General features: G+C 40.9%; 1 protein-coding gene across 4 annotated transcripts; it reads left to right on the forward strand.

The window, feature by feature from the left end:
• Positions 1 to 380: 380 nt before the first annotated feature.
• On the forward strand, positions 381 to 26,692 carry cracdlb (cracd like b). 4 transcript variants are annotated; one of them, XM_067440963.1, is made up of 13 exons: positions 381 to 466; positions 6,391 to 6,497; positions 9,898 to 10,014; positions 10,112 to 10,171; positions 10,462 to 10,618; positions 11,894 to 12,023; positions 12,193 to 12,354; positions 12,467 to 12,535; positions 12,674 to 12,898; positions 16,382 to 17,519; positions 18,472 to 18,794; positions 25,904 to 26,006; positions 26,120 to 26,692. In XM_067440963.1, exons 3-13 carry the CDS (start codon positions 9,975 to 9,977, stop codon positions 26,302 to 26,304), a joined length of 2,592 nt encoding a protein of 863 aa, XP_067297064.1. In that variant the 5' UTR covers positions 381 to 466; positions 6,391 to 6,497; positions 9,898 to 9,974; the 3' UTR covers positions 26,305 to 26,692. The 4 variants fall into 4 exon arrangements, with proteins under 4 accessions (XP_067297064.1, XP_067297066.1, XP_067297067.1 ...); XM_067440965.1 differs by having other exon boundaries at positions 10,115 to 10,171; XM_067440966.1 differs by lacking the exon at positions 9,898 to 10,014.
• The last annotated feature ends 736 nt before the right edge of the window (positions 26,693 to 27,428 follow it).

Genomic DNA, 27,428 nt, shown 5'->3' on the forward strand with positions numbered 1-27,428 from the left:
TGGTTTGATGATAATGGATTTTCCATATGTTTAAGCTTATTTCTACAACAAACAAAAAAAAGTATTCTGCTTGATTGATTTTAAATAGATTTTCGTTATTTGTTCAGTGTAGTTTTTTTGTAAGTTATGGCACAACTTGCCAGAAGACCTCTAGAAAAAAACTATCTAAAAAAAACTCTATTGTCTCTATTTTTTGTTTTATTTCAATTGGTAGGATAGTGGTAATGCTATTCTCCGTCGTTATAATATAATCCCTGCAGTTAAAACATAAATAAATGACGAGCAAGAAAGAAAAGCTCATTAGAAGCAGCACCTGTAGCTGTGTCAGCTCATGTCATGTGTGTCGTCATCGTGTGGGTGTGGCCAATCAAGTGAGCCCACTAGTTTCGTTCAGTCTCGAGAGCTGCGCGAGTGTTTTTGATGATCAAAGCCCAGGTGCGCGCTTCTGCATCTTCATTCCGCAGAGGTAAGACAACCATTTATGAGGCTGCTATGGTTATTTTTTTTCTCTTATTATGCATACTCTTCACGGGTAATATAGGCGTGATAGTTTGGTTCGATGTTAAAGAAGAAAAAAAATCGACGCAGTCTTAAAAGGAACCACTTCTTGCGACGACTATTTCCACCCAAGAGATACTGAACTTGAAAAGTAACAGTCTGTCTATCTATCTATCTATCTATCTATCTATCTATCTATCTATCTATCTATCTATCTATCTATCTATCTATCTATCTATCTATCTATCTATCTATCTATCTATCTATCTATATATCTATCTATCTATCTATCTATCTATCTATCTATCTATCTATCTATCTATCTATCTATCTAACTTTCAAACCGACTTTAATTTTGTGCAAATGTTGCTCTCAATGTCTTTCTCTAAGCTAAAGGACAGGATAAGACCTTTTAGAGAATGTACGTTTATAATCAGAGGTTAAAAATAATATTTAGCTGCATATTTGCAATGAAATGAGGCTATCAGAGATTTCTAAAGCCTAAGAAAAAAAAGACACTGTTGCTATGATGTCATGCACTTGTTATTAGAGTAGTGTGTTCAGCTGAGCGTGGGTACATTAGATATTAGATCATTATACTGTAAGACGCATGGTTACTGTACATGACTTGTGAAGTGCACTTCAACTTTAGTGGTTGTACTTTCTAATCTAAATTAATATATGGTCCCTGCAGTATTTTATGTTATAACAATACATACGTTTCCTACAGAGGTATTAATTTATCATTTCAGATGCTTAGTACATAATTGTTCCCATACTGCTGTTTATCAAGGGATCTTGTTGTGATCGGCCTCCTATTGAAACAGGTGTGCGATGTTTAAAAGGAAGGCTGTGTCTATAGCTGACATTAAAGTAATTATAATCCAAAGGTCAGTTCGTTTAGGATGAAAGCATGCGTTTAGGAGGGGTCAGGTATATCTTCAAAACAGTTAATGTTCAAGCAGATTAGTCACTCTCTCTGTTGAGAAGTTAATGTTTGCAGAACGAAACTGTCCTGAAAAGAAAACAGATTCATGCTGAGCTTCAAGGATGAAAGCGAGGGAATAAATCGTACAAGTACTGCTGTTTATCCCTTTAGACTCGAAACGTGCTATATTGTACTACAATTAGTGCCTAACTTGTTACTTTTTTAAACTTCTACAGGCTAGGCAGCTAACAGGGAACATCCTCAGAACTTTGGCTGATATTCTGGCAAGGTGATATGAGCAAATGTTCTTCCAGTAACATTAATAGAGTTGTGAAGAACGGATAGTCTTTGTGATTGTGTTTTTTCACTAGGGTGGGACGTTTATCAAGTGTAGGGCTTGATTTTGTCCATGGGGATTTGATTGGATGGTTGTGGTTTGCTATTGGTGGATCTCATGTGAGTGACAGGTTGCCCCGCCCTCGTGCCAGTAATCACATCATCAGAGAGGGGAAGTTGTTTTGATTAAGGATTATGAGGGCACACTGATATAAAATTAATGATGTGCGCAAATAAATCATTGTAATACTGCAGTGTTCCACACTGTAAAAAAATGATTTAATAAATAAGTTACCTGGTTTCCTTAAAATTTTGAGTTCATTGAAATTAAAAAATTTAGTTAATACAATGAACAATTAAAAATCTTATTATTAAAAGATTTTGTATGCATATTGGATAACTGTGTGTTTTATTTATGCAGTGAAACATGCCAAATTGTGCTAGTTTCATGATTTATCAATTTTTTTATGTGGTTCAGATACAATAATATTTTGAGTTTCTATTTATTAAACCATTTCCTTTATTGTATCAACTCAAATGTTTAATTTCAATAAACTCAAAATTGAGGCAACCAGGTTATTTACTTTTTAAGTTAAACCAACAATATTTTTAACAGTGCATAAAAAATAAATGTTTATGGTTACTTTAAACATCATTACTCACTACTTGCTTCGAAATGTTCAGAAAAACATTCAAAAGTAATCCATATGTTTCAAAAATATCAAATGAAACATTCCCTTAACGTTTTATGTAATGGTTGCACAACCAATGTTTTTTTGTTTTGTTTTTTTGTTCAGGTTTTAAATGTTCAGAGAATGTTAGAAGAACGTGTTATTAGCTGGGTATATCCTATTATATTTCTCATAGCCAACCTAAAAAAAAAAAGCATAGCAAAAATGTATGAAGGGATTTTAGTGAATGAGCTGTGCCACATGCTGTACAGTGTACAAAGATGGGCTTGACTGCGCAGATCTCATTTCACCTGGGTAACGCAGTACTTGAAGTGATGCATTCATACCCAAAGAAAAGGGAAGGTCAAATCTGAAAAAACAATCCAGAGAAAGTGCACCAGAGTGAGAGAGATGACATTTCTGGTTGGGTCTCAGGGTGTTGGGTTACACTGGGTCAAAACAACCGGTTGCCAGCTACATAATGTTGTCTCATTCTTTGGTTGCTCTTAAAGGATTTATTTAGCATCTTTATGAGCAGGCTGAAAGGTCTATTAAAACTTGTTGACAGTCATAAATTGTGTCAGCTGTTGATTCAGAGCTTATTTTTGGAAAGGTCTTCTGGGAAACCCCTCCGGTGTCACCTGCACTGTTTGAACTTAAACTAACCACTGGGAGACAAACAAGATGGAAAGGAAATGATGTCACACAAAGCTATTTCTCTGTGTAAGCAATAAGACGCGGGAGGCAGTGCTGTGTGGTGAATAAGTCACGGCTGAAGGGTATTGTTGGCACAATTATAGCATAAAGTTCATCCCTGTGAAAAGGAAAATGTTGTCTGATATACAAAAAAACATGAACGTGTGTGTACTGGATAGACCGAGTGTACATGTATCCACGCATGCACAGGTCCTAGGCCTTTATCTTTGCAAGCACACTTTCATTTGTGAACATGATGAACACTAAATGTTTCTCTTATATTCGATCATCCCCATTTATTTTCAATGGATGGCTATTTTTGACCAATATAAACTCAGTCTAAAAAAACAAAACCTGTCCTAATGGAAAGAAAACAAGCTTACAAAATATTGAATACAATATTTGGCCATAATATAACATACACTCTAAAAAATGCTGGGTTGTTTTAACCCAATGTTGGGTCAAATATGGACTAACCCAGCAATTGGGTTGTTTAAACCCAATTATTGGGTTTTTTTTAACCTAAGGTTGGGCTAAATATTTGCTTAAGACACCCAATCGCTGTGTTAAAACAACCCAATTGCTGGGTTAGTCCATATTTGACCCAACATTGGGTTGTTTTTTACCCAGAATTTTTTAGAGTGTAAGCTATTTTTTGTAGGCGGGTCATTTTTGGCCAGGAACACCACAAGTTTAAACATTTTTGGGAAGTAGTTATCTTGCTGAAAGAGGCCACAGCCACCAGAATCCATGTCTCCACGTCCATTAAAGGGTGTACATGGTCTGCAACAATGCTTAGGTGGTGTCAAAGTTACTTTGTCCATTGCTCCATGGTCCAGTTCTGATGCTCACACGCACACTGTTGGTCCTTTCAGCGGGGGACAGGGGTCAGCGTGGGCACCCTGACTGGTCTGTCGTTATGCAGCACCATACGCAACAAACTGCGATGTGTATTCTGACACCTTTCTATCAGAACCAGCATTAACTTCTTGAGCAATTTGAGCTAGAGTAGCTTGTCTGTTTGATCGGACCACACGGGCCAGCCTTCGCTCCCCACGTGCATCAATGAGCCCATGACCCTGACGCCAGTTGCTACATCCCACTTCAGAAGTCGTAATTACGAGTTTCCTAGGGAAATCTTTTTACAGCCAAAATGTGTCAAACATATTTATTTAACACCCAACAGATGTTTAGTAAAACGTAACACCCATTTAAGCATTGCTTATGCTAGATCTCGATAGGATGCTGACAATTCTAGCGTTTCAGTCAAATAAATGCTATTTTTCAATGCCGAATTTTTCAATATACACCCAATGGTTATTTATATACATAAATATACATGACTAACAGATACAATGTATTGTGGGAAAACAAATAAAACTAAACTCTGTTCGTTCCTCCGCCATATTTAAAGTGTGTGACCTGCCCAACCCTGAAAATCGAGTAGCAAAATTATCTTTCCCAGTCATGATTACAATTTGACTAGGCCATTCATGTTCAATTTATATTATTAACTAGTATATTTGTTGAAAGCACTTTGTGGGACTTTAAACTCAAGCATCTCAGCCGGTAACACATTACAATAAGGTTTCACTAGTTAACTACGTTAGTTAACATGAACTACTTCTACAGCATTTATTAATTAATTACTAATTAACGCTTACTAATACATTATGGAAATGAAATGTTGTATTTTTTAACATTAGTTAATGCACTGTGAACTAACATGAACAAATAATAAACAACAATTTTTTTTATTAAAGAACATGAACAAAGATAGTAATAAATACTACAAATGAATTGCTTGTTATTAGTTCATGTTGAACTTACGTTAACAAATGAGACCTCTCAGCCTTATGCTTAGTTTTAAATCAGTTGTAGTGCACAAAACATAGTTCAAAGGGCCACAGAGATATGCAAATACAGAAAAACACACCTGGCATGCTTAAACCAGCAGTTTTCAATGTCAATGTTGATGTCAGAGCTAAATATGACAGGAAGCACAGCTCGGCTAATGCACTAAAGTACATTTTTAATCAAATTTATGCTGGCCAGGTCAGTGGTGAGAACGAGTCACTACACAAGGGATTGGGATGTTTATTTGCATGTATCTGAACTCTAAAAAAACATTGATTTCATTTGCTTTAACTTCATTCACTGCTGATAAATCTGTAGCTTGAACTTCTAGAAGTGAATGATAGAAGAGTTTTGGATCAGTCCGTTCACTTTATTGTCAAAACATTATGTGCATGAGTGTAAAAGTGAGTTAAAATCTTGTGTGTGTGGCGCAGCAACATTACAGTCACGTTTATAACACAATACACACAATTCTCAAATATTCACTGCAAAAAAAGGAAATAGAGAATACCAATATTATAGATTAATAAACATACAGTATACACAATATAAAGTAGCATTTAGCGTTGCATATATGTAAATGAGATTTGTCACGCAAAAGTCATTTAATATTTTATTCAGAAGAACAAATAAACAGTTTATCATGTAGTTAGCAGTAGTAAAAGATTCAGGTTTTTGTTGCTGGGTAAAAAGCAATGGCCTTTAATTTAACCTATTCAAATTCTAAACCACTGGATGCTCTACTTGTATGATATTCAGATTATTACTTATTTCAGAAAATAAACTGGAATTCCATTTTAATTATTACAGCCAATGTTCACTTTAATATTTTAGCCTACAGTAATTATTAACTCCCACCGAGGTAAAAGATGCTTTAGTAAGGGCTTTTACTAAATCGTTGAGGGACTTTCCTTGAGTTCATTACAGGGCAAGAGATGAGCAGGTCAGGAAGGTGTATGCAAATATAGAAGGAAATAATAATAATAAAAAAAGAAAATTCTGTCATAAATTACTTACTCTTAAGTCGGTCCAAAAGGAGAAATTTAGCAATACGCTGAAAAAACATAATGAGGATGGATGTCATCAGGCTCCAAAAATGAGGAAAAAAAGCACCATATCAACACTAACCAATGAGAAGATCTCCGGCAGATCCACAACATATCTAATTTACTGCCCTCACATCCTGTTACTACCCAAATCTTTGTTCTCTCTCTCTCTCTCTCTCTCTCTCTCTCTCTCTCTCTCTCTCTCTCTCTCTCTCTCTCTCTCTCTCTCTCTCTCTCTCTCTCTCTCTCTCTCTCTCTCTCTCTCTCTCTCTCTCTCTCTCTCTCATCTTGTCTGCCTCTCTCTCCCTAACCTGGTCTTTCTGCCACGCTATAATCACCTCTTCAACTTAATTTGCAGATGTCAGTGATTTAAAACTAAGGAGACCACAGAGGAAAAAGGCACCGAAGAAAACAAAGGAAGATCTCAGACGAGGGAGAGCATTCTGCCTCAACTTACAGCTGCTGGTAAGATTAGAAGAAGTTTCTATTTAATGTTTTTGATTGTTTTCATTTTACAACCAATTCAGGAAGGAAAAAAATAAAGAGGATCGAATCAACAACTCACGACAACTTTTCACTCTAATTGTTATATTGGTGATCTAATTTTTCAGCATCATTACTCAGCAGCAAATATACAGCCATATTGTTATGGCTTGATATGCAAAACACATTGATATTTATGAATACCTGTGGGAAGATGACCCAGAAAGCCGACCCTTGATATTCCAGCCTTCCTCTATTATTACATAATACGATTTTGATCTTTTGGTTAAACAAGAGACTATTATCTGCCATTGTGTTGATCCTAATCCTGACTACTATATTGCACAATGTGAATGTACAGCACTTTTATCTTCCTCTGCACGCTCAGAAGCATAGCATAATGATTCTATATTAGACCACAAGGACAACAGGGCTTATTGGTATTTCTGCCATTACTAGATTGTTTGGTTAAGGCCCGAGGACAGTAGTAGCAGGTGTGTGTGTGCGTATGCTGACACAGCCATTTGCATAAATTGATTGCTTAAGTTTTTTATAGAACCATCTCCTTCTACATTTTAGACACACACACACACACACACACACACACACACACACACACACACACACACACACACACACACACACACACACACACACACACACACACACACACACACACACACACACACACACACACACACACACACACAATGTTTTACATAAAACTTGGCCAATTTTCCAAATTTTACATTAAACTTGGTCAATTTTCCTTCAAATATGCCACCACCTCGGATGGGAATTTTCTCCAGACTGAGATGAATCTAAAAGAGTTTACTACACAACTTTGAGTGTAATTTAATGATGTGTAAATGTAACTGGTTGTATGTTTTATGTCTATATGTAACTTTGATGTATAACTGTATGCAAACTCAGCTGCCGCCTGCCTATCATGGGCAGGAAACTCGTGCAAAAGAGACTTTAAACAAATCTCTGTAATAAATCTCTGACTTAAATAAATATTTTCTTCTGGTTAAAGAAAGGTAATATAATATAAATATGCACATGCTTGTTGAGGAGTGATGTGCTAATATTTCTAATGATCAGATTTAAAATCTCCACCTGGTGGATAATAAAAAGGGGGTCAACGGGGTGTCCCATAGACTTAACTTATCTATATGTTTGAAATCACCCCCTATTCCCTACATTAGTCCACTAATATAGTTCATTTATATTTACTTAATATTCAAATAAAAAGGAATTTATACCTGTATGATATTACGCTGTTGCCACATTGGACCAGAAGTTAGAAAAATGGATGGAGGCGCCATCTTCTGGCAAGACACAGGAATTAATTCAGTGTGACCCTCACAGTGCATTATGGGTATTCTCTAGCTGTTAAAGGGATGGTTGATTATGATTTCACTTTTTTAACTTTAGTTATTGTGTAATGTTGCTGTTAGAGCATAAACAACATCTGCAAATTAACGACGCTCAAAGTTCAAAGAAAAGGGAGTTCTTTTCTTTTAGAGAAATTGCTTTTTAAGGACTACAACAAAATGAAGGTAGGGACTACACAAGCTTCCTCCTGTCCTGCTAACACCAGCTCTTGAAGCTCCGCCCGTGAGCAGCAGCTCATTTGCATTTAAAGAAACACTCTCAAAAGCTCACCCTCAAAAAGTGACAATTTTAACATGCTATTAAAAAATTATCTGTGGGGTTTTTTTGAGCTAAAACTTCACATACACACTCTGGGGACATTTACATTTTGTAAAAAGGGGCAACCTTTAATTGTACACCGGCTGTACACTTGTTATTGTGCTGCATTATTGGATTTAATGACTGCACTCGATAACGTCCACTATGGACACCACTACAGAGAAAAAAGGGTGTCAAAATTGTACCGTTAGGAGTACAACAGCTTGTCGCTGGGGCAGTACCCTTAGAAGGACATCTTTTGTACCTTTTTTACTCCTAAAAGGTGCATATAAGTACCTTTGAGTACAAATGCGTACCTTAAGGTACTACAATGTGGTAAAAATGGTACAAAGTTCTTTTAAAGGTACTGCCCCAGCGACATAGCCTAGAAATCTAGACGCACCCTAGTGGCAGCAAATCTAATCTGTCCGCGAGTGTCGTCTAGCAACTCTCAATACACTTCTGAGCTGTAAACACCAAACTCTTGTCGGGCCAATCACATTGTGTATAGAGTCGATGGGCGGGGCCATAATGACGACGGCCGAGTTGCGTTTGCGCGCTTCTAGTTAACACAGAAACTGCCCGAACGGCGGCGGTCTTTCGAATCAGCTTTGACCGCGACTCTGGAAGACTTGGAGTTAAGCTTTTCTCTGAGAAAAGAACAAAGAACGGCACTGAAGTCATTCTTAAAAAGGGAAGATGTGTTCATGTTTTAGCCGACCGGATACGGCGAATGTTTAATCAGTCAACAAGCTCTCCTTCGTTTCACCTTCGTTGCTCTGGTTGGTGTAGCGCTATCCTATCGCGTGCAGAGGGAGTTTGAAAGACAACCGTTTATCCCGCCCCTCGGACTGAGCCCTGTCAATGGTGAGTTTCCAGACCAAACATCTTGATGTGGGTCAGGCTTGTCAGGCTGGCCAGCGACAAGCTGTTGTACCCCTAAAGCTACAATTTTGGCACTTTTTTTTCTGTGTGTACAAATTGCTGTCCCCTCAAATAATGCACTATTTAAGAGGCAATTTCAAACACAGCCTCAGAATAGCAACACCCTAGTGAACAGTGAATGTTAATGTTATGTTGTTTTTCTACAGACACACCAAAGAATAAATCTGAGAACTGATGGCATGTGTGTGTGAGAGAGTGTTAATGAATTGTAAAACCTTGGACAAAGCCATGGTTTCCCAGGTCGCAGGCAGACACAATCTAGTATTCACTCAAAATTGCGTCACCCTTGTACATCACTAAGCAACTGTGACCTGGCCAAAGTGAACAACCCATTCTCTCTCCATAGAAGTCACTGTACTGCAAGTGGCCACTGATTATATCACAACACAAAGCCAATAAAAAGACACAGGAGATGTTTGCACAATCTGTGGTTAGCTAGTAAGACAAGCCAAAGAGGATGAAAGCAAATTATGTGCGTCATCATGTTTGCCAAAATAAAAGCAAAGAGAACAGCACGACTTTTCTCTTTACTTCTTCGTCATCAAACTTGTGAGCAATAATCTGTGTAATATGACATACAAGTGCACAATTACATTACATGTACCTTTTCTTTTAAAAGTAGTGTTATTCTGGATTCAGCTATTGTCTTAGAGACCTTGAAACTGAAAACAGGAGCAGCTCTTTTCTTAAGGGCATTGAGGATTCTAACAAATGCATGCAATTCCTTCACCTTTGACCACAGGAAACGATGTACTAAAGTGCAAACAGAAGCATCAGTTAACTGTGATCAGCTGATCTTTACTGCTATAAACACAAGACATGCAGCAGACACTCTTCCACAGGTCCTATATAAAGTCTGGTTTGTAATTCCATTACTCTAGTCTGAGCTGTATTTCACTTGTTCTTTTTCTTTTTTTAAGTGTCATTAAATTAATTTATCGTCTACTGTGGATCAGCAGATAAAAACATGGATTCCAGCCCTGGAGAAATGGACAAAACTGGAGAGGAACTCACAGGTTTGTGATCGTTCGAATTCCTGATTGGAGTACATTCACATGCTTTCTTTTTAAGGATTTTTTGATGAGAAAAACGAATGGAATAAGCCACAAAATTAGGCAAGGGTGTCTAAAACTCCCTTAACCATAGTTAAATCACTTAAAAATCTAGCCTTTACGATATAAGACCAATACTAAATAAATAATTAATAATACAAGTAACAATAAACACAACTCTGGTAAATAAAATCAGGTACAACCAAATCAAATCCATTAAAACTTATCCTTCTTATTCCTGGTCTCTTCAACAGGAAGGAAGAAGTCACGTTTTAAGCAGCTCAAGACACGTCTCTTTGGGAGACTGAAGAAAAAGGAAAGTGAAGGGCAGATTAAGCAAAGCCAGTCCGCTAGTGACATCACTGCTCCAGAGGGCCGAAGGGAGGGCTACGACTCTGAAGACGAGTTTTCGTAAGTCACTGATATGGCAATAAATTAAAGTGCCCCTATTATCCGTATTCTTTCATTATGTGTGTAATATTGCGGTTTGTAGAAATAAAAGGTCTGCGAAGTTCAGGGAAATGTTAATGTGTAAGTTACTGTCTCCCAAAAGAAAGAACCGATTCTTCGAACGGGCTGAAACAAGTCATCTTCCTGCACGAACCTACATAGGTTTGTAACAAATAGACCTGCCTATGGTCTTCATTGGCTGCCCGTGAACAATATCTACAATATCCCGCCCTCAAACACCGAGACTGGACAAGTTTTTGGACACTGGACACTTTTTTTCTACGCGGCCAAAGCAAATCCACTTTTCACGCACTTCCAAAAGATTAGAACTCTGGCTGATATTGATACAGTAAAACCAACGGCCTCGATACTGTTCATATCACTGTGTATTAAGTGCTGAGGAAGATCTGGAGCTGAAATTAATTCCTGACACGCTGTAAGCAATCACAACAGTCTAAGCCATTTGACCAATCAGAGCTGATCTCTCGGAAAGGAGGGGTTTAGAGAGACCGAATCTTTTATCAAGCAAAAGAGAGAGGTTGTAATGTGTATTGTGAGAAAAACCAAAGTGTTTTTTCCCCCTTGGATGCCTGTAAATATATTGAAGGAGACCTCCAAAACAAAATTAGGACCTTTAAAAATAGCATAATAGGGGCACTTTAAAATCAATGAGCCGTCCTGCTTGTTTACTAATCTGATGTCAAATTCATAAACTATATTTCATTGTGTTGTGTGTGTGTGTGTATACAGTATATTATACAACGCAACACTTTTGTTTTTGCCCCAATTTTTCATGAGCTAAACTCAAAGATCTAAGATTTTTTGATGTACACAGACCTATTTCTCTCAAATTGTTCACAAATCTGTGTTAGTGAACACTTCTCCTTTGCAGAGATAATCCATCTACTGAATTAATGCTGTCTAATCAGCATCTTGATATGCCCCACCTGTGAGGTGAATGGATTGTCTCAGCAAAGGAGTTCTCACTAACAAAGATTTTAGAGAAATAGGCCTTTTGTGTACATAGAAAGTCCTAGATCTTCGAATTCAGCTCATGAAAAATGGTGCAAAATCAAGTGTTGCATTTATAATTTTGTTCAGTGTGTATATACATATATACTATTTCATATAGCTACATAAAATATTTAGTCCAATATATTATACAGATATTGTACTGTTGTTTTAGCAGATATACAGAAACAAAAATAAAATGAACCTACCGAATCTGCTCCGCAGGTACCCACAGGGTCTGAGCTCCAGGGCGCTGTCTCACGATAGCATCTTCTTTAGCGATCAGACCCAGTCCACAGAGCCAACACGAGTTCTTTCTCAAGAGAATGTTCATGGCAAAATTAAGGCCTTGCAAGTAAGTGAATGTTCTTTGTGGACAAACCAACAGCTTGCAAATGTTTTAGTTCATAGTACAACATAGTATTTGAGCTACTCTTATTATGCTCCAGCAGTGTATTTTGTTCAACTTTATTTTAAGTAAGCGGTTCATTAAATAGCAAGAGGTTTATATTTTGTTTCGGCAGCTGAAACTACAGCAACAGAACTTACATCTAGGTCCTCCTCCAATGTTGATTCCTGGCAAACGCACAGAGGACTCAGGAACCACTTCAGAGGACGATGGTTTACCGTGCAGTCCACCTGAGACGTCCTTCCACGAGCGAGTGATGCATGGAGCCGTTTACAAGGTAACAGAACAATAGAGATGGAAAGTTTAGGTACACTAAAACATAGGCAAGACATTTGCTACTACTTTAATGTTGACCTTATTAATGGAATTCAAATGGCATTTTCTTACAGTATCCCGAATCTCAGAAACATCTGAGCTCTCTTAGTTTAGCAGGAACGGGAAGTGAGGAAGAGGAACAGGTAACATTTGTGTATTATAATAATAATACGTAATATAGATATGCCACATAATTCAAAACAATATCTTTGAGAATAAAACATTTACAAAGAAAAACTTGTCTTATATACAATTATGTGAGTAAATATTGTCTCACTCAGGGTGATCCATTCCAGCCATCATCAAGGCCTCTATCTCCAGTCTGCAAAGTGACCCCTCAGCCAATCATCTCCCTCAATTCAGCCTCGACCACACCCACTTCAGGAGTTGACTTCAGTAGCCCTGCATGTTACATGACCAGGTTGGATAACTCTGCTGCCCGTCATCGCATGTCAGTCAAACCAAGGAACCAACGAGCCAGCACGAGGGGAAACAGAGTGCCAACGGTAAGACCTGAAGGTGATCAAATGCATATTGCCTCAGCTACTTCACATCAAGCTGTATGTATAATTAGATTTTAACGGGACCTATTATGCAAAATTCCCTTTTATAAGGTGTTTGAACATAGATGCTTGTCCACAGTGTGTGTTAACAAGCCTATAATGGTAATATGGCTTTTTTAAAATCCCCATAAATCATAAAAAGTGTGACCCGCAGCAGTCCACTTTCTGCCTCCCCTCTGTAGTGACTGGAGATAAATTGTCTTCCTCAAAAGTTGTTTCTGTAAGTTTTTTAGATTAACATCACAGTACATGCTAGTCAATGAGTTGAATCAACTTAACTCCACAACAACTACATCCAATAACCTTTTTGGCTGTTCATATACATGACAAAATGGTTTTCAAAATGCAGGTTTTTTAAAACGGTCTCCATGCAAACAACAAAAATGCAAATCTGTGAAAATGTTGACATCCTGCACATGCGAATGACATCTTCAGTCTATAGTATTTAATCGCTATCTAATGGCCTGGCAGCAGAATACAGTTCTTTGCGTATCTGTGTGAATGGGGATTGTTTTGACAATGGTGTCGTATGTACGCAGAAAACATATCTGTTTTAACTAAGCATATCGTTGTTGTGTAAAGTACCCTAAAAGTTGTAACTTCTTCCCGAGTCTCTCCATCAGTGTCCGACATGTAGGGCTACTTACCGCTTCTGACAATTTCGGACCGGCTATGTGGCATTCTTCAGTCTTCTTGTTGCCAGATTATAAAGCAGGAGCTGTAAAGTATGGGGGTATTATTGTTGCTTTATTCCAAACAAATATATTGTTATCCACAAATAAACTTGCTTACACCTAAATTTTGAAATGCTATAATAAATTATCTGTGGGGTATTTTGAGCTGAAACTTCAGGACACATTCTGGGGACACCAGGAACTTACGTAACATCTTGTGAAAAAGGTCATAATAGGTACATTTTAAAGAGCATAAAGTAATTTAAATAGAATTGAGACAATATTAAACTGTGTATGAAAAATCTAGATCCCTCTCATTGTAATCAATAGCAGTGTGGACACTGAAAGTGCTTATTTTATTAATTTAGAATTATTTTAGTTACAAATAAAATATTTGTTCATTTTAATCTTTATATATTTAAAGGGGTACTTCAGCGCTGGAAAGATGAATCTGTATTTAAACAGAGTCATTAATGTAGTAGAAATGTGAAATTATTTTTGAATTTGGTGCTTTCTAGACTGAAAAAAGACAGAAAATGTATTTGTCTCATGGGGATGAAAGACTACAATTCCCAGAATGGTTCGCTGCCCTGTGAGGCCATTCCCAAAGCCACCGCTCCTGGAATACAGTGACTGAGTTGAAGACACTACAATTAAATACTGAACGTGTTCAATATAATGAGTGAGTCGCCGCGCGAGTATCACAGCACTGAGCACTAACTGCAGGAGTCAGATTACATTTACCGTCATGAGCTGATGAGCTCTTGTGATGAGAGCACAATCATTTGAATATACTCCAGGGTTTCTACTGATACAAAGAGACCATATGCTTATCGCGGAAGTAACCCTTCAAGTAAACTAAAGTTATACAATTATTTTGCCAAAGTAGGATTTTATTTTTAAAGGATGTTAAATAAAGCTTCATTAATTTAACCTGTTAAGCTGATTTCAAAATTTTGAAAAAATCCTAAGAAATGTATACTCAGACTAAAACAAATACAGTTTGTGAATCCTTTGCACTAAAAGCATAATTATGGTCTCATTTGAAAGCAGACACCTGGCAGTTTACTGTAAAGTCAAAATGATAATATTTTTTATAATAAAAAAAAGCTATAATAAGCTTCAAAGTTTTGTAAAGTTATTAGAAATTTATTTGTATGAAATATCTTTATGAAAATAAAATTGAAGTGGGCCTTGGAGAAATCTAGAAATGCACTACAGCTAAAGCCACAAGTCTGACCATGTTATATTTCAGATCTGAAGATGATCAGTCTAAAACTCTGAATTTTATTAAACGTTTTACAAGATCGTTTTATGTGATTTTATTTTGAGATATCTCTAAAATATCAACTGATGTTTATTGCCATGTCTTCTCAGCTTTCATTCTCTATTTTGCCTCTATTGTTTAGAGGTGCAAACTGCCCCATTCAGTTTGTCTCCCAGGCACACATTCACACTTCTGCGGACTGGTTATGGCTCTAATTATTATTCTTTTGTCTGCATTATAATTACTAACGATTCTCTATTCAAACTGTTCTATTCAAACCTCATTTCTAAATCAAACCTCTCACTTTACCCTCACTGAGACTCTATTGAATGCATTTCGTCCAAATAAGCATTTCAGTAGTTTTACATTTAGAAAATGTTCATAAAAATAAAGTATTTACTCAGTGGCAGGTGCATCTAGGGCAAGCTAGCATGTTAGCTTAGCACACTAGCAAAACAACAATTTATACGATTAAAATCATGTTTTATTCAAAACTTGCTTCATATCACTTTATAATTTATAAGTCGAGTGTTTTATATAAAAATATGTGATCTCATGTAGCTTCGGGTCAAAAAATCTGACAGAAAATATGCAATGCTAAAAGCTATGTGGAATAGCATTGCATTATAAATATCATCTATTATGAAACCACCCAACATGGCATAAAGAACACAGACCAACCATATATTGCCGCGATTGTGTGTTTATTGTCTTAAAACGTGTCTATCTGCATAAAATAGTGATCTAACGATCGCTAGAAAGTTGTTTTGGTCATGTCAGATACTTCCTGAATGTCACATGGTGTGTCTGTTCTTCATCTATGCATAGGGGAGTGAATTTTCAGTAGTACAGCTTTCCAGCGCCCTCCGGCTGCCAGAATGAATTGAAAACACAGCATATCACAGTATACTGCGCTCATAATCACACATCCGCGGATTTTGGATAAAGATTGAATAAATAATACTTCTCTGTATAGAAATTTGACTCAAACATGTGAGAATCTATCAATATTTCTCCACATCTGCACACATTTGAAGTAAAAACCCTGAGGGAAGTTGTTTTGTCGAGTGTCTTCATGACGACCAAAGAGGAGTATTTTATGAATGGGAGCAAATGACGTGCATATTACAATCAAAAGGTAGCGACGCCCAAGATCATATTCATAACTCCTGGCACATATTAACACATTACGGTCATTATAAGACTTTGAGAATAAAACAGAGGTAACAAAATTAAACTTTAGTCTTAGATCTTTTTAATGATGTATAGTTTGTCAAGGTAATTACTTACATCTGATAGTAATTTTGAGCTAATTTAAGCAAAGAGAGTTTCAGCACGTCCTCGTCCTCGTGACGGTTATCAGGTTTTAAATAAAAAAATATTTGATGAAAATCACTGATAACATCTGCAAAAAGTACTTAATCATTACTAATTTTAAACTGTTGGTTTAAAAAAAATGAAGGCATTTCAATCTCTCTTTTCCAGGTGTCTCTTTCTCCCAGGTATCGTTCAGAAAGTATCAGTGACTTGGACAACGTTCTGTCTGAGGAGGAGGATGATGAAGAAGAAACCATGACGTTCACTGAGACACTGCACCATTGCTCGTCTTCCTCTCCGACTTCGGACCTAAAAGAGAAGCCCGCCTCTCCAGAACCTATAGGGATATCTCCTGTAAAGTCAGTGCAGAACCAGGAAGAGAACCCCAACAGAACTGAAACTCATTTCCCATCTCTGGGTGTTGAAATTCAAAAGTCGGAAGAGTCTCCTGAATCTGAGGGTAGAGTCACCAACAATCCTCTTTATTTGCAGCCAATGTCCTTTGGCTTGACCTCAAGCTCCTCAGGTCCACCGTCACCGTCAGGACTTCCTGAATCGACACAACCATCAAGAGAAATAGAGTCATTAAGAGCCCATTCACCCATCCAAAGACATTATACAGACAATATCCAGATCCAGACAAGTGAGAATCTTGCGTGTGGAACAAATACAAAGGAAAGCCCCCAAGAGGAAGCATCATTTAGACTTTTTCCTGTACCTATACCTCGCATCAAAAAGCCAAAAATGGAAATGAGGAGCCCTCCATCTCCAAAAGGTGCCACAGATGCCTCAGCAAAACCTTGGGAAGCTGGAGTGGAAAGTGCACCTGAACAGATTTGCAGGACACTTACCCCTGGATCATTCCCGTTTACCATTGCATCTGCAAAGCATCACTCCAAAACAACAAGTGAGACTGTGACAAAGCAGAATGAGGGACATTTGAAAGCAACTCCAGGAATCAAGACCCAATCCAACAAACCCAACCTAGAGCAGCAGAAAGATGAAGCAAGAGAAACGAAACCAACAGAGAAACTAGAGGAACCTGAAGACAGGAAGAATATGTTTGGGGTGCAGCTCCGCACAACCTCTCTGTCGCTGAGGTATCGCTCTGAGGTTTCCAAAATTAAGGATGAAACCAAACGGTACAGTTTAGAGTCTAACACAACGCAGGCTGACTCCGAGGAGCATGCTGGGAAAGCAGAAACCTTTAGAAATATGTGTGATGGCAATTCCAAGAGTAAACACATTGTTCCCAAAAAAGAAAAAGATTCACAGAGCCTGGAGTTTCAGCTTGCTGCCCAAGACAGTGAGTGTCTTTCTTTTCTTCTTTCTGTTGTACTATATAATATATAGTATCGTATCTGTTTGTTGAATTGGTTCAATCGACATTTTTTGTTCAAATGACCATAAAATGAAACAAAAATGTTTAAGGAACTAGATCTTTGAATCAGAGTTATTATTTAAAGTGCTTTTTTTATTTTTACCATTCATGTTGTGTGTAGTACAGATGTTTAATGAGAATGTAAAATGTCTGTAAATTTTTAAAGATCAAAGCACACGCAAATAAAGTTGTCGTCTCCAGAGACAAATCACAACAGTCTAGGCTATGTGACTAATCAGAGCAGAGTAGACCAAATCACACCAGACTAGGCCATGAATCAGAACAGAATAGACCAATCTCAATGTAACCGACTGGGCCATCTGACCAATCAGAGCCGAGTAGTCCAATCACAGCAGACTGGGCCATCTGACCAATCAGAGCCGAGTAGACCAATCACAGCAGACTGGGTCATCTGACCAATCAGAGCTGAGTAGACCAGTCACAGCAGACTGGGTCATCTGACCAATCAGAGCTGAGTAGACCAATCACAGCAGACTGGGCCATCTGACCAATCTCAACAGATTGGGCCATCCCAGTATAGTATTCCCAGATAAATACCATTCTGACTTTTTGTTTGCTATTTGTAATCTAAAACCATAACATAAAACCATACAGAAGTGCACCTTTTGCTGAGCTTTTTTTTTTTTTTTTTTTTGAGAATAAAAGTTGCTTAGACTTAATTATTATTACTAATATTTGCGCTTTCCATTACATAGAAAACAAAGTTAAATGTACAATTCTTTCTAGTTGACTTGTCTGCCTCAATACAAATATATATATATATATATATATATATATATATATATATATATATATATATATATATATATATATATATATATATATTTTTTTTTTTTCTTCTTTTTTTTTCTTCCAGATATGAGGCCATCTATCCAAAATACAACAGGAGCAACTAAAGAGGCTGTGACTGAGCCAGGCTGGATGAATCCAGCCAGAGGGAAGACCAGGGCTTACCAGCCATTCTTGAGTAGATTGGCCACAAATCACTCACCAATCCCCCCTTCATCTCCAGCAGCCCCTCCTGCACAGCCTCTCAAACCAGCCTTACAGCCAAAAACACAGCCCCTGACCCCCACACTTCATCCTCTGAAAACACAGCACGCACTGAACACCCCAATTCAGCCGGCCTCGCAGAGACCTCCTTCTAAACCAGCACCCAGTGGAACAAAAGACAAGCAGGTAACAAGGCTAGAGAGCACAAAACACATTTCATATTTATTATATACAAAAAAAAACAACTAATCCACAAAAAAGTAAAAGGTACTGGTATTCTGCTAGGACATTTTGCATTGAGTTTACCTACATTTCCTTTAAACCTAAACCACAATGCATTTTTAATTTTAGTTTACTGACATTTCTTAGAAGCTAATCAGCATCTGTGAGGTGGATGGAGATTATCTCGGCAAAGGAGAAGTGCTCACTAACACAGATTTAGACAGATCTATGAACAATATTCAGTGTTGGGCAGTAGCGTCACTACTAGCTTAACTACATTTTTCAGTAGCGTGGTGGTAGCGTCGCTGTTTTCTCAATGAAATAGCTTTTCAGTAGCGAAGCTCTTCTGTTGATCAAGTAGTGCGGTAGCGTCCACACAAGCTAATGTTACATTTTCCCAAGCCTTTCTGAGGATCAAGCTCAAATTGGAAACACAACTGATAAGAACGCGGATATACTTCACTTTCTACGTTCCTTTCTGCCTCGCGCAGATGCGCACAGATGCGCGCGCGAGCCTTTCAAAGTACTCATTTGGCAGTAAGCGTGTAAATGACGGGATAGGCATCTAGTTGACATTTTTTTTCCTAGAGCTCAATTCGTTGTTGCACCCGCATCATCCGCACGGTGACAAAAGAGAAACTGCAAAGTTTTAAAATCTATTGTGTCTCTTGAATAAACACCTCTTGTTAAACGTATCGGGGTCCAGCCTGGCCACCTCTTGATATGAATGAATGAATGAAACTTGTTTCATGTGTGTGGGAGATAGATCACACACACACACACACGTTTTGTTTTTTGCCATGTTGGTACTGTTTGGAGCAGGTCTTAATTATTTTGCTACTGTACTTTCTGGACTGGACTTTTTTTGTACAAGTTGAGTTGTAAATTAACTTACAGTTTGTCCTGCAAAAGTACCCAAGTCTAAATCGAGCATAAATGCAAACACACAGTTGTGTATGCATATCATACACATACGAGACGGATCTCGCGAAAAAGCGTATAAATAGTACGAGTTTGCAATCTCGGGGAATTTATACGCCAAAATGATACGCACTTTATGGCGTATTATACATACGAACCCCCCACCCCACCACCCTAAACCTACCCAAGAGCGTGTCATATGCACGCCATAAAGTGCGTATCATATGCACGCGAAAAACCGCGTACCATACGCACGCCAAAACTCATTTTGCCGTATACATTCAACGAGATTGCAAACTCGTACTATTTATACGCATGACCATGAGATCCTGTTGACACATACAGATGAACATATACACACACACACACACACTCTCGACACCAGGGGCCTATTGCACAATACTAGGATAAGGGATTAAGCTGGGATATTTTGGTTATCCCGGCTCAATTTATCTGCTAATATATTGTAGCAAAGTTCGATAGGATGAGGAAGGAAGAGGACACGGGGGTCGGCTAGACGGTTGATGCTTGTTTATTAACTCAAAGTTTCAATAACACACGCTGCGGTGTGGATTCACATAAACACACGATCACTTCCGGGTCGGCACTTCCGGCTTCCGGTAACTCAGTCTCTGTGGGGGTTTGGCATCAACCGTCCGAACTCTCTCTCTCCCTGGTCTCTGGTTCCGCTGGTGTTTTATCCCGTCTCCGCGCTCATTACTGGAACAAGAGACAGGTGTTATTAATCTGCGTCCAACCCACTCACTTACCGCTCGTCCCGCGGCTCTCTCTCCCGCTGCAGACCTCGCTGAACCACGCCCCCCTTGCCACATACCCCCACCGCCCGACTCAGGCCGGGGAGCCGTCCGGCCTGCAGCCCCCCCCCCCCCCCCCCCCCCCCCCCCATTTCTGGAGAGGAAATCGGCCACAGCCATCTGAGCACCCGGCCTGTGGACCACCTTGAACTTAAACGGCTGAAGAGCTAGATACCAACGGGTGATCCGCGCGTTGGTATCCTTCATGCGGTGGAGCCATTGGAGAGGAGCGTGGTCCGAACAGAGAGTGAACTCCCGCCCCAGGAGGTAATAGCGGAGAGTGAGAACGGCCTATCTGATGGCCAAACACTCCTTCTCTATGGTGCTGTACTTAGCTTCCCTCTTGGAGAGCTTACGGCTAATGTACAGCACCGGCCGCTCTCCCCCCTCCACCTCCTGGGCCAGGACTGCGCCCAGCCCCCTGTCCGACGCGTCAGTCTGCAACAAGAAAGGGAGAGAAAAGTCAGGGGAGTGTAAAAGCGGCCCGCCACATAGAGCAGCCTTCACTTGGGTAAAAGCCTGTTGACACGGCTCCGTCCACTGGACCGTATCTGGTAGCCCCTTTCTAGTAAGATCAGTCAAAGGGCTGGTGAGGTCCGAATAATTTGGTATAAACCGTCTATAATATCCCGCCAGCCCCAAGAACTGTCTTACCTCCTTTTTGGTCTTGGGCCTCGGACAGGTTGCAATTGCGGCAGTCTTATCAATTTGGGGACGCACCTGCCCATGACCCAAGTGGAAGCCCAGATACCTTACTTCCACCCGCCCAATCGCACACTTCTTTGGATTGGCCGTGAGCCCCGCTCCCCTCAGCGACCTCAGGACCGCCCTCACATGCTGCATATGCCGCTGCCAATCGTGACTATAAATCACTATGTCATCCAGGTACGCAGCAGCATATGCCGCATGGGGACGCAAAATCCTATCCATGAGTCGCTGGAAGGTTGCGGGCGCCCCGAACAAGCCGAAAGGAAGCGTGACAAATTGGTGTAATCCAAACGGCGTGGTGAAAGCTGTTTTTTCTTTGGACAATGGAGACAAGGGGATCTGCCAATAGCCCTTTGTTAAGTCCAGTGTCGAATAAAATCGAGCCGTGCCTAACCGATCAAGCAACTCGTCAACCCGCGGCATTGGATACGCGTCGAATTTCGACACAGCGTTCACCTTGCGGTAGTCCACACAGAACCTGACCGAGCCGTCTGTTTTGGGGACCAAAACTATCGGGCTCGCCCAGTCACTGTTGGACTCCTCGATTACTCCCATGTCGAGCATTGCGCCTAATTCTTCCTGAACTACTTTTTTCTTGTGTTCAGGCAAGCGATACGGCCGGCTGCGAACTACCACGCCCGGCTCGGTCTCGATATGGTGCTGAATCAAGTCGGTACGTCCCGGTAGGGGCGAGAACACGTCAGCGAACTCCGCCTGCAATTTCGATAAATCAGTGAGTTGTAACGGTGAGAGGTGATCTCCCCCAGGGGCCAGCGCGACTGATTGCGCTTTAATGCTCGCCTCTGGCCCGAGATCATCCTCTCCCCCGATCACCGTTGCCAACAACACTGATTCCACCTCATTCCATTTTTTTAGCAGGTTGAGGTGGTATATTTGACGTGCCCCGTTCCTATCGGATCGTATCACTTCATAATCGAGCTCTCCTATCTGTCGTGCGACCTCAAACGGCCCCTGCCACTTTGACATTAATTTTGAGCTCGACGTCGGGAGTAGAACGAGCACTTTCTCTCCCAGTGTGAATTTGCGTAGTTTAGTACCCCTGTTATATGACCGGCTCTGGCGGTCCTGGGCTTGCAACAAATTCTCCCTAGATAGCCGCCCCAAGGTGTGGAGTTTTGTTCGCAAGTCCATGACGTACTGAATTTCGTTTTTGGCCAAAGAAGGCCCCTCCTCCCAAGTTTCTCGTAGGACGTCCAGCACCCCCCGTGGCTGCCGACCGTAGAGAAGCTCGAAGGGGGAAAACCCCGTGGAGGCTTGCGGGACCTCTCGCACAGCAAATAAGAGGGGTTCTAACCACCGATCCCAATTTTTGGCGTCTTCCTGTACGAATTTACGGATCATGGATTTAAGAGTGCGATTAAATCGTTCGACCAAGCCGTCTGTTTGTGGGTGATAGACGCTGGTTCGAATGGATTTAATGCCCAATAATCCGTACAATTCGCTTAACGTGCGTGACATAAACGCCGTGCCTTGATCAGTGAGGATTTCTTTCGGAATCCCCACCCGGGAGATTAAACGAAACAGGGCGTCCGCAACACTCTTCGCCGAGATGTTGCGGAGCGCCACTGCTTCCGGATATCGTGTTGCGTAGTCCACGATAACTAGCGCAAAACGATGTCCGCGTGCGGATCGCTCTAATGGCCCGATGAGGTCCATCGCAATTCTCTCGAAGGGGACCTGCATTAATGGAAGGGGGCGCAATGGCGCTTTTGGGGCGGCCAGTGGATTCACCAACTGACATTCCGGACAAGACGCGCACCACCTGCGCACATTGTCATGAATGCCTGGCCAAAAAAATCGGGTCATTAAGCGATTCAGTGTGGCCGCCTGTCCCAGGTGGCCCGCCATCGGGTTAGAGTGAGCCGCCTGGAAAAGCATTTCCCGGCGGCTCTTTGGTACTAACAGCTGGGTTGTATCTACCTTTGTCTGAGTGTCTTGGGTCACTCGATACAACCGATCCTTGATTATGGCAAAATATGGATACGAGACAGGCAGGGCAGGTTGGAGAGACTGACCGTCAATCGATCGGACCTGTTGGAAGGCATTTTTGAGGGTCTCATCTTGTGACTGCTCCAGCGGAAAGTCATCGCGGTCCGAGAGAATCAGTCTCTCGATCCCGCTCGGTTCCGCTGAAGCTGTCCCCAAGGGTCCCGTCTCAGTCTCCCCAAGCTGCACTCGCGCCGCCCCCCTCCTCGCCTTCTTCTCCCAAGCGGCATCCGCGCATAACGACCCCAATAACGCCGAAAAGGCGGGCCAATTTGTCCCCAGAATTAGCGGATGCCGGAGGTGTGGACTAACCGCCACCTCTACACTATGCTTTTTCCCCCGAAACTGTATCGTGACCGGGACAACCGGGTATTCCACCACATCCCCGTGCACACACCGCAACTTAACCACGCGGCTTGTATCCAATGCCCCAGGCTGCATCAGGCTTTGATGGATCGAGGTTTGGTTACATCCTGAATCCACCAAGGCCTGATATGTACCCCCCTTGATACTCACAGGAATTTGGTACTCTCCTGCCTGATCGGGGGTGGTCCGCTGGACGTTCGGGATCCGGATCATTGTTCCGATGTCCATCATCGGACATCGGTCCACAAAATGATCCGGATCGCCGCACCGCCAGCAGGCCAGCCCAGGCCTACCCGCCGCCCCGGCGGGACCTGGGGAGAGGGACAGGGCGAGAGAGAGAGAGAGAGGGGGGAGAGAGAGAGGGAGAAGTTAATGGGGGTTCGCCGACCCCCGGGCACGCCACCAGGTGGTCCTCCGCCAAGTTGATGGCCGTCTCCAGCGACGTGGGCCGGTGGCACTGGACCCACTCGGCGGTCTTCCTGGGGAGCCGAGTGATAAATTGCTCCAGCACCACCAGATCGACAACATGGTCCACGTCGCTGCCGCCGGCCAGAAGCCATCTGCGGCACTCGTCCCGGAGCTGTTGGGCCAATGCGAAGGGTCGACCGGACTCACCCCACTCCAGGGAACGGAAACGCTGTCGGTGTTGTTCCGGGGTCCGGCCGACCCGCTGAAGGATGGCCCTCTTCAGATCGTCGTAGTCCAGGAGGTTCGCGACCGGTAGTTGTTGCGCGGCCGCCTGGGCTTCTCCGGATAGTAGGGGGATGAGGCGCACCGGCCACTGTGCCCGGGGCCACCCGCAGGCCTCCGCGGCCTTCTGGAATAGATCCACGAAGGCCTCCGGGTCGTCTTCCGGCCCCATCTTCTGGAGGGGCACGTGAACCGGTGCGCTGGCCCGTGCGGCGGCCTCGGCGCGAACCTCCCGGTCCATCCAGCTCCGGAACCGCTCGCGGTCCTCTTGCTGGCCTTGGACGATCGCCTCGAAGCGGCGCTCCTGTTCGGTCCGAAGGTCCAGCAACGCCTGGTGGTGTTCTTGGTGGAGGACCGCGAGGGAGTTGATGACATCCGCAAATGGCGAGGCGGAGGGCGTTGTCATGGCGGCGGCGCTGTCCTACTTCCTTCCCGGGTTTCGGCACCAGTGTAGCAAAGTTCGATAGGATGAGGAAGGAAGAGGACACGGGGGTCGGCTAGACGGTTGATGCTTGTTTATTAACTCAAAGTTTCAATAACACACGCTGCGGTGTGGATTCACATAAACACACGATCACTTCCGGGTCGGCACTTCCGGCTTCCGGTAACTCAGTCTCTGTGGGGGTTTGGCATCAACCGTCCGAACTCTCTCTCTCCCTGGTCTCTGGTTCCGCTGGTGTTTTATCCCGTCTCCGCGCTCATTACTGGAACAAGAGACAGGTGTTATTAATCTGCGTCCAACCCACTCACTTACCGCTCGTCCCGCGGCTCTCTCTCCCGCTGCAGACCTCGCTGAACCACGCCCCCCTTGCCACATATATATATACAGTTTGCCTTCAGGGTATGTTTACATGACAGCTGTGTACTAAATTTTGCATAAAAATGATAAGATCACCAAGATATCCCGGCTTAATCCCTTATCCTAGTTTTGTGCAATAGGCCCCTGGTTTTGTTAATATTATGGATCACATGGTTTTGTTGCCGAATTGATTTCGGACAGTTTTATGAATAACAAAAAAAAAGTGTGTGTCTATATGCTTGACTTTTATTGATCACTGAGATAGCATTGATATGAATGAAGTTGGTTCAATATAAAAAAAAGAAAGAAAAAAAAAGTAGCTTAGATGTAGTAAACTACTTTTGTCAAGTTGCTGTAGCTTAGCTTGCTACATTTCTCAGGGGGTTAGCTTCAGTGTAGTGAAGCTTAATTTAATGTAGAGTAACTGGTAGCTTAGCTCACTACATTTTCCAAGTAGCTTGCCCAACACTGACAATATTTGAGAGGAATTTTTGTGTACATAGAAAAAGTCTTAGATCTTTGAGTTCAGCTCATGAAAAATGGGGACAAAATGATATACTGTTATTATATATATATATATATATATATATATATATATATATATATATATATATATATATATATATATATATATATACACACACACACACATATATATAATATTAAATATAGATCATATTATTCTGTGTAGTCACTCAATTAATTTATGTTAATTAAGATGCATCTAAAAAAATTTCTTTTAAAAATTATTTATTTACTCTTTGCAGGACAATGGTAGGAATTGTACATCAGAAGATGACACAACAAAGAGAGCAGCAGCCTCCAACAAGACTGACTGGAATGCAAAACCCATCCCACCAAACACAGAAAGTAAAGCACTGCTTTGACTGTCATTTTTAAATATTTGATATTTTTTGCTGTTCTTCAAAGCTTTATCATTTGAGATAGACATTGATGTGCATGTTCGTGCTTCTCTGCAATAGCTCTTACCGTCCCATCTGAGCTTCCAGCAACACCATCATCATCATCATCATCATCATCATCATCATTATCACCACTAGACATCTCTCAGCAGCAGCAGCAGCCACGGTCAGACGGAGCTCAGCCGTCCTGGATGGAGCTTGCCAAGAGAAAGTCTTTAGCTTGGAGTGACAAAACATTAGAATGAAGATGAGACAATCCGGAGACCAGAGACATTCTGTGATGGACTTATGAAGTGGTGCAATACCTAATGTTACAACGAATGAATGTAATAATGTGTGTGTGAGTGAGTGAGTGAGTGAGTGAGTGAGTGAGTGAGTGAGTGAGTGAGTGAGTGAGTGAGTGAGTGATAAATTGTTATCTCTTGTATTGCTAATGTTGTGGCAAGCTGTTTTTAAGTAATTTGCATTAGTAGATGTTACTCTACAGATTTACACAAATATTTTTAATTGATGAAGCATTTTTATTTACATAATTATGAATGAAGAACATGTATATCTATAGTTTGTTAGTATCTTTATAGTATGTTGCATTAAAACAGCTGATTTCTGATACAGTGATAATAAACCTAAACAGTGACTACTTGTGCTTATACAGTGGGTCAATGTTATTGCATTATATATTATTTAACAATAACAATTTTCAATCAACACAAACTTGCCTTACTCCATGAGAACGTTATGGTTACACTGCCCTCTGGTGGATACATTAATACCTGGACTAGAGAGGCAAAACAGTAATAATAAATCCATGGTGTTCATATTCCATTCAAATTAGGATGACACGTGGTAATGAGTTATAGTGATTATAGATAATTAGTGATTCTCACCAATTCTTATCCTGACATTTTTTGTAAGCAAAATATGCAAAAGGCAAGCATGCCACAAATACGTTTTTAAAAGGGGTAAACTGGAATTGCATGATGCATCCGAAATCATGTACATCCCCACTACATAGCAGTGATGGATGTAGTAACGAATCAAAAGACATTGGGTGCGTCTCAATCAGCTCCATAGTCTAGTTGTCAGGGCACTGATCAGGGAGTCAGCCCATTGACTTATGTCCTGATCAGCGCACTGACTAGTGAACTAGGGAGCTGATTGATCAAATTTTAATCAAAACATGATCAGACGGACAGTTTTATATTTATGTTATTTTCAGGGCCTTAAAATTAAAATCTTATTTTTTTTCCCCATAAGGGAATAATAAAATAACAATAAAAAATAAAAAACGTGAGTCACATACATGCATATTTCCCCTTGTTTTAATCTGTCCCTAAACTACTTTGAGTTATTATGACTTTTGGGTAAC

The sequence above is a fragment of the Pseudorasbora parva genome, chromosome 4 (assembly GCF_024679245.1).
Source record: "Pseudorasbora parva isolate DD20220531a chromosome 4, ASM2467924v1, whole genome shotgun sequence".
Lineage (NCBI taxonomy): Eukaryota > Metazoa > Chordata > Actinopteri > Cypriniformes > Gobionidae > Pseudorasbora > Pseudorasbora parva.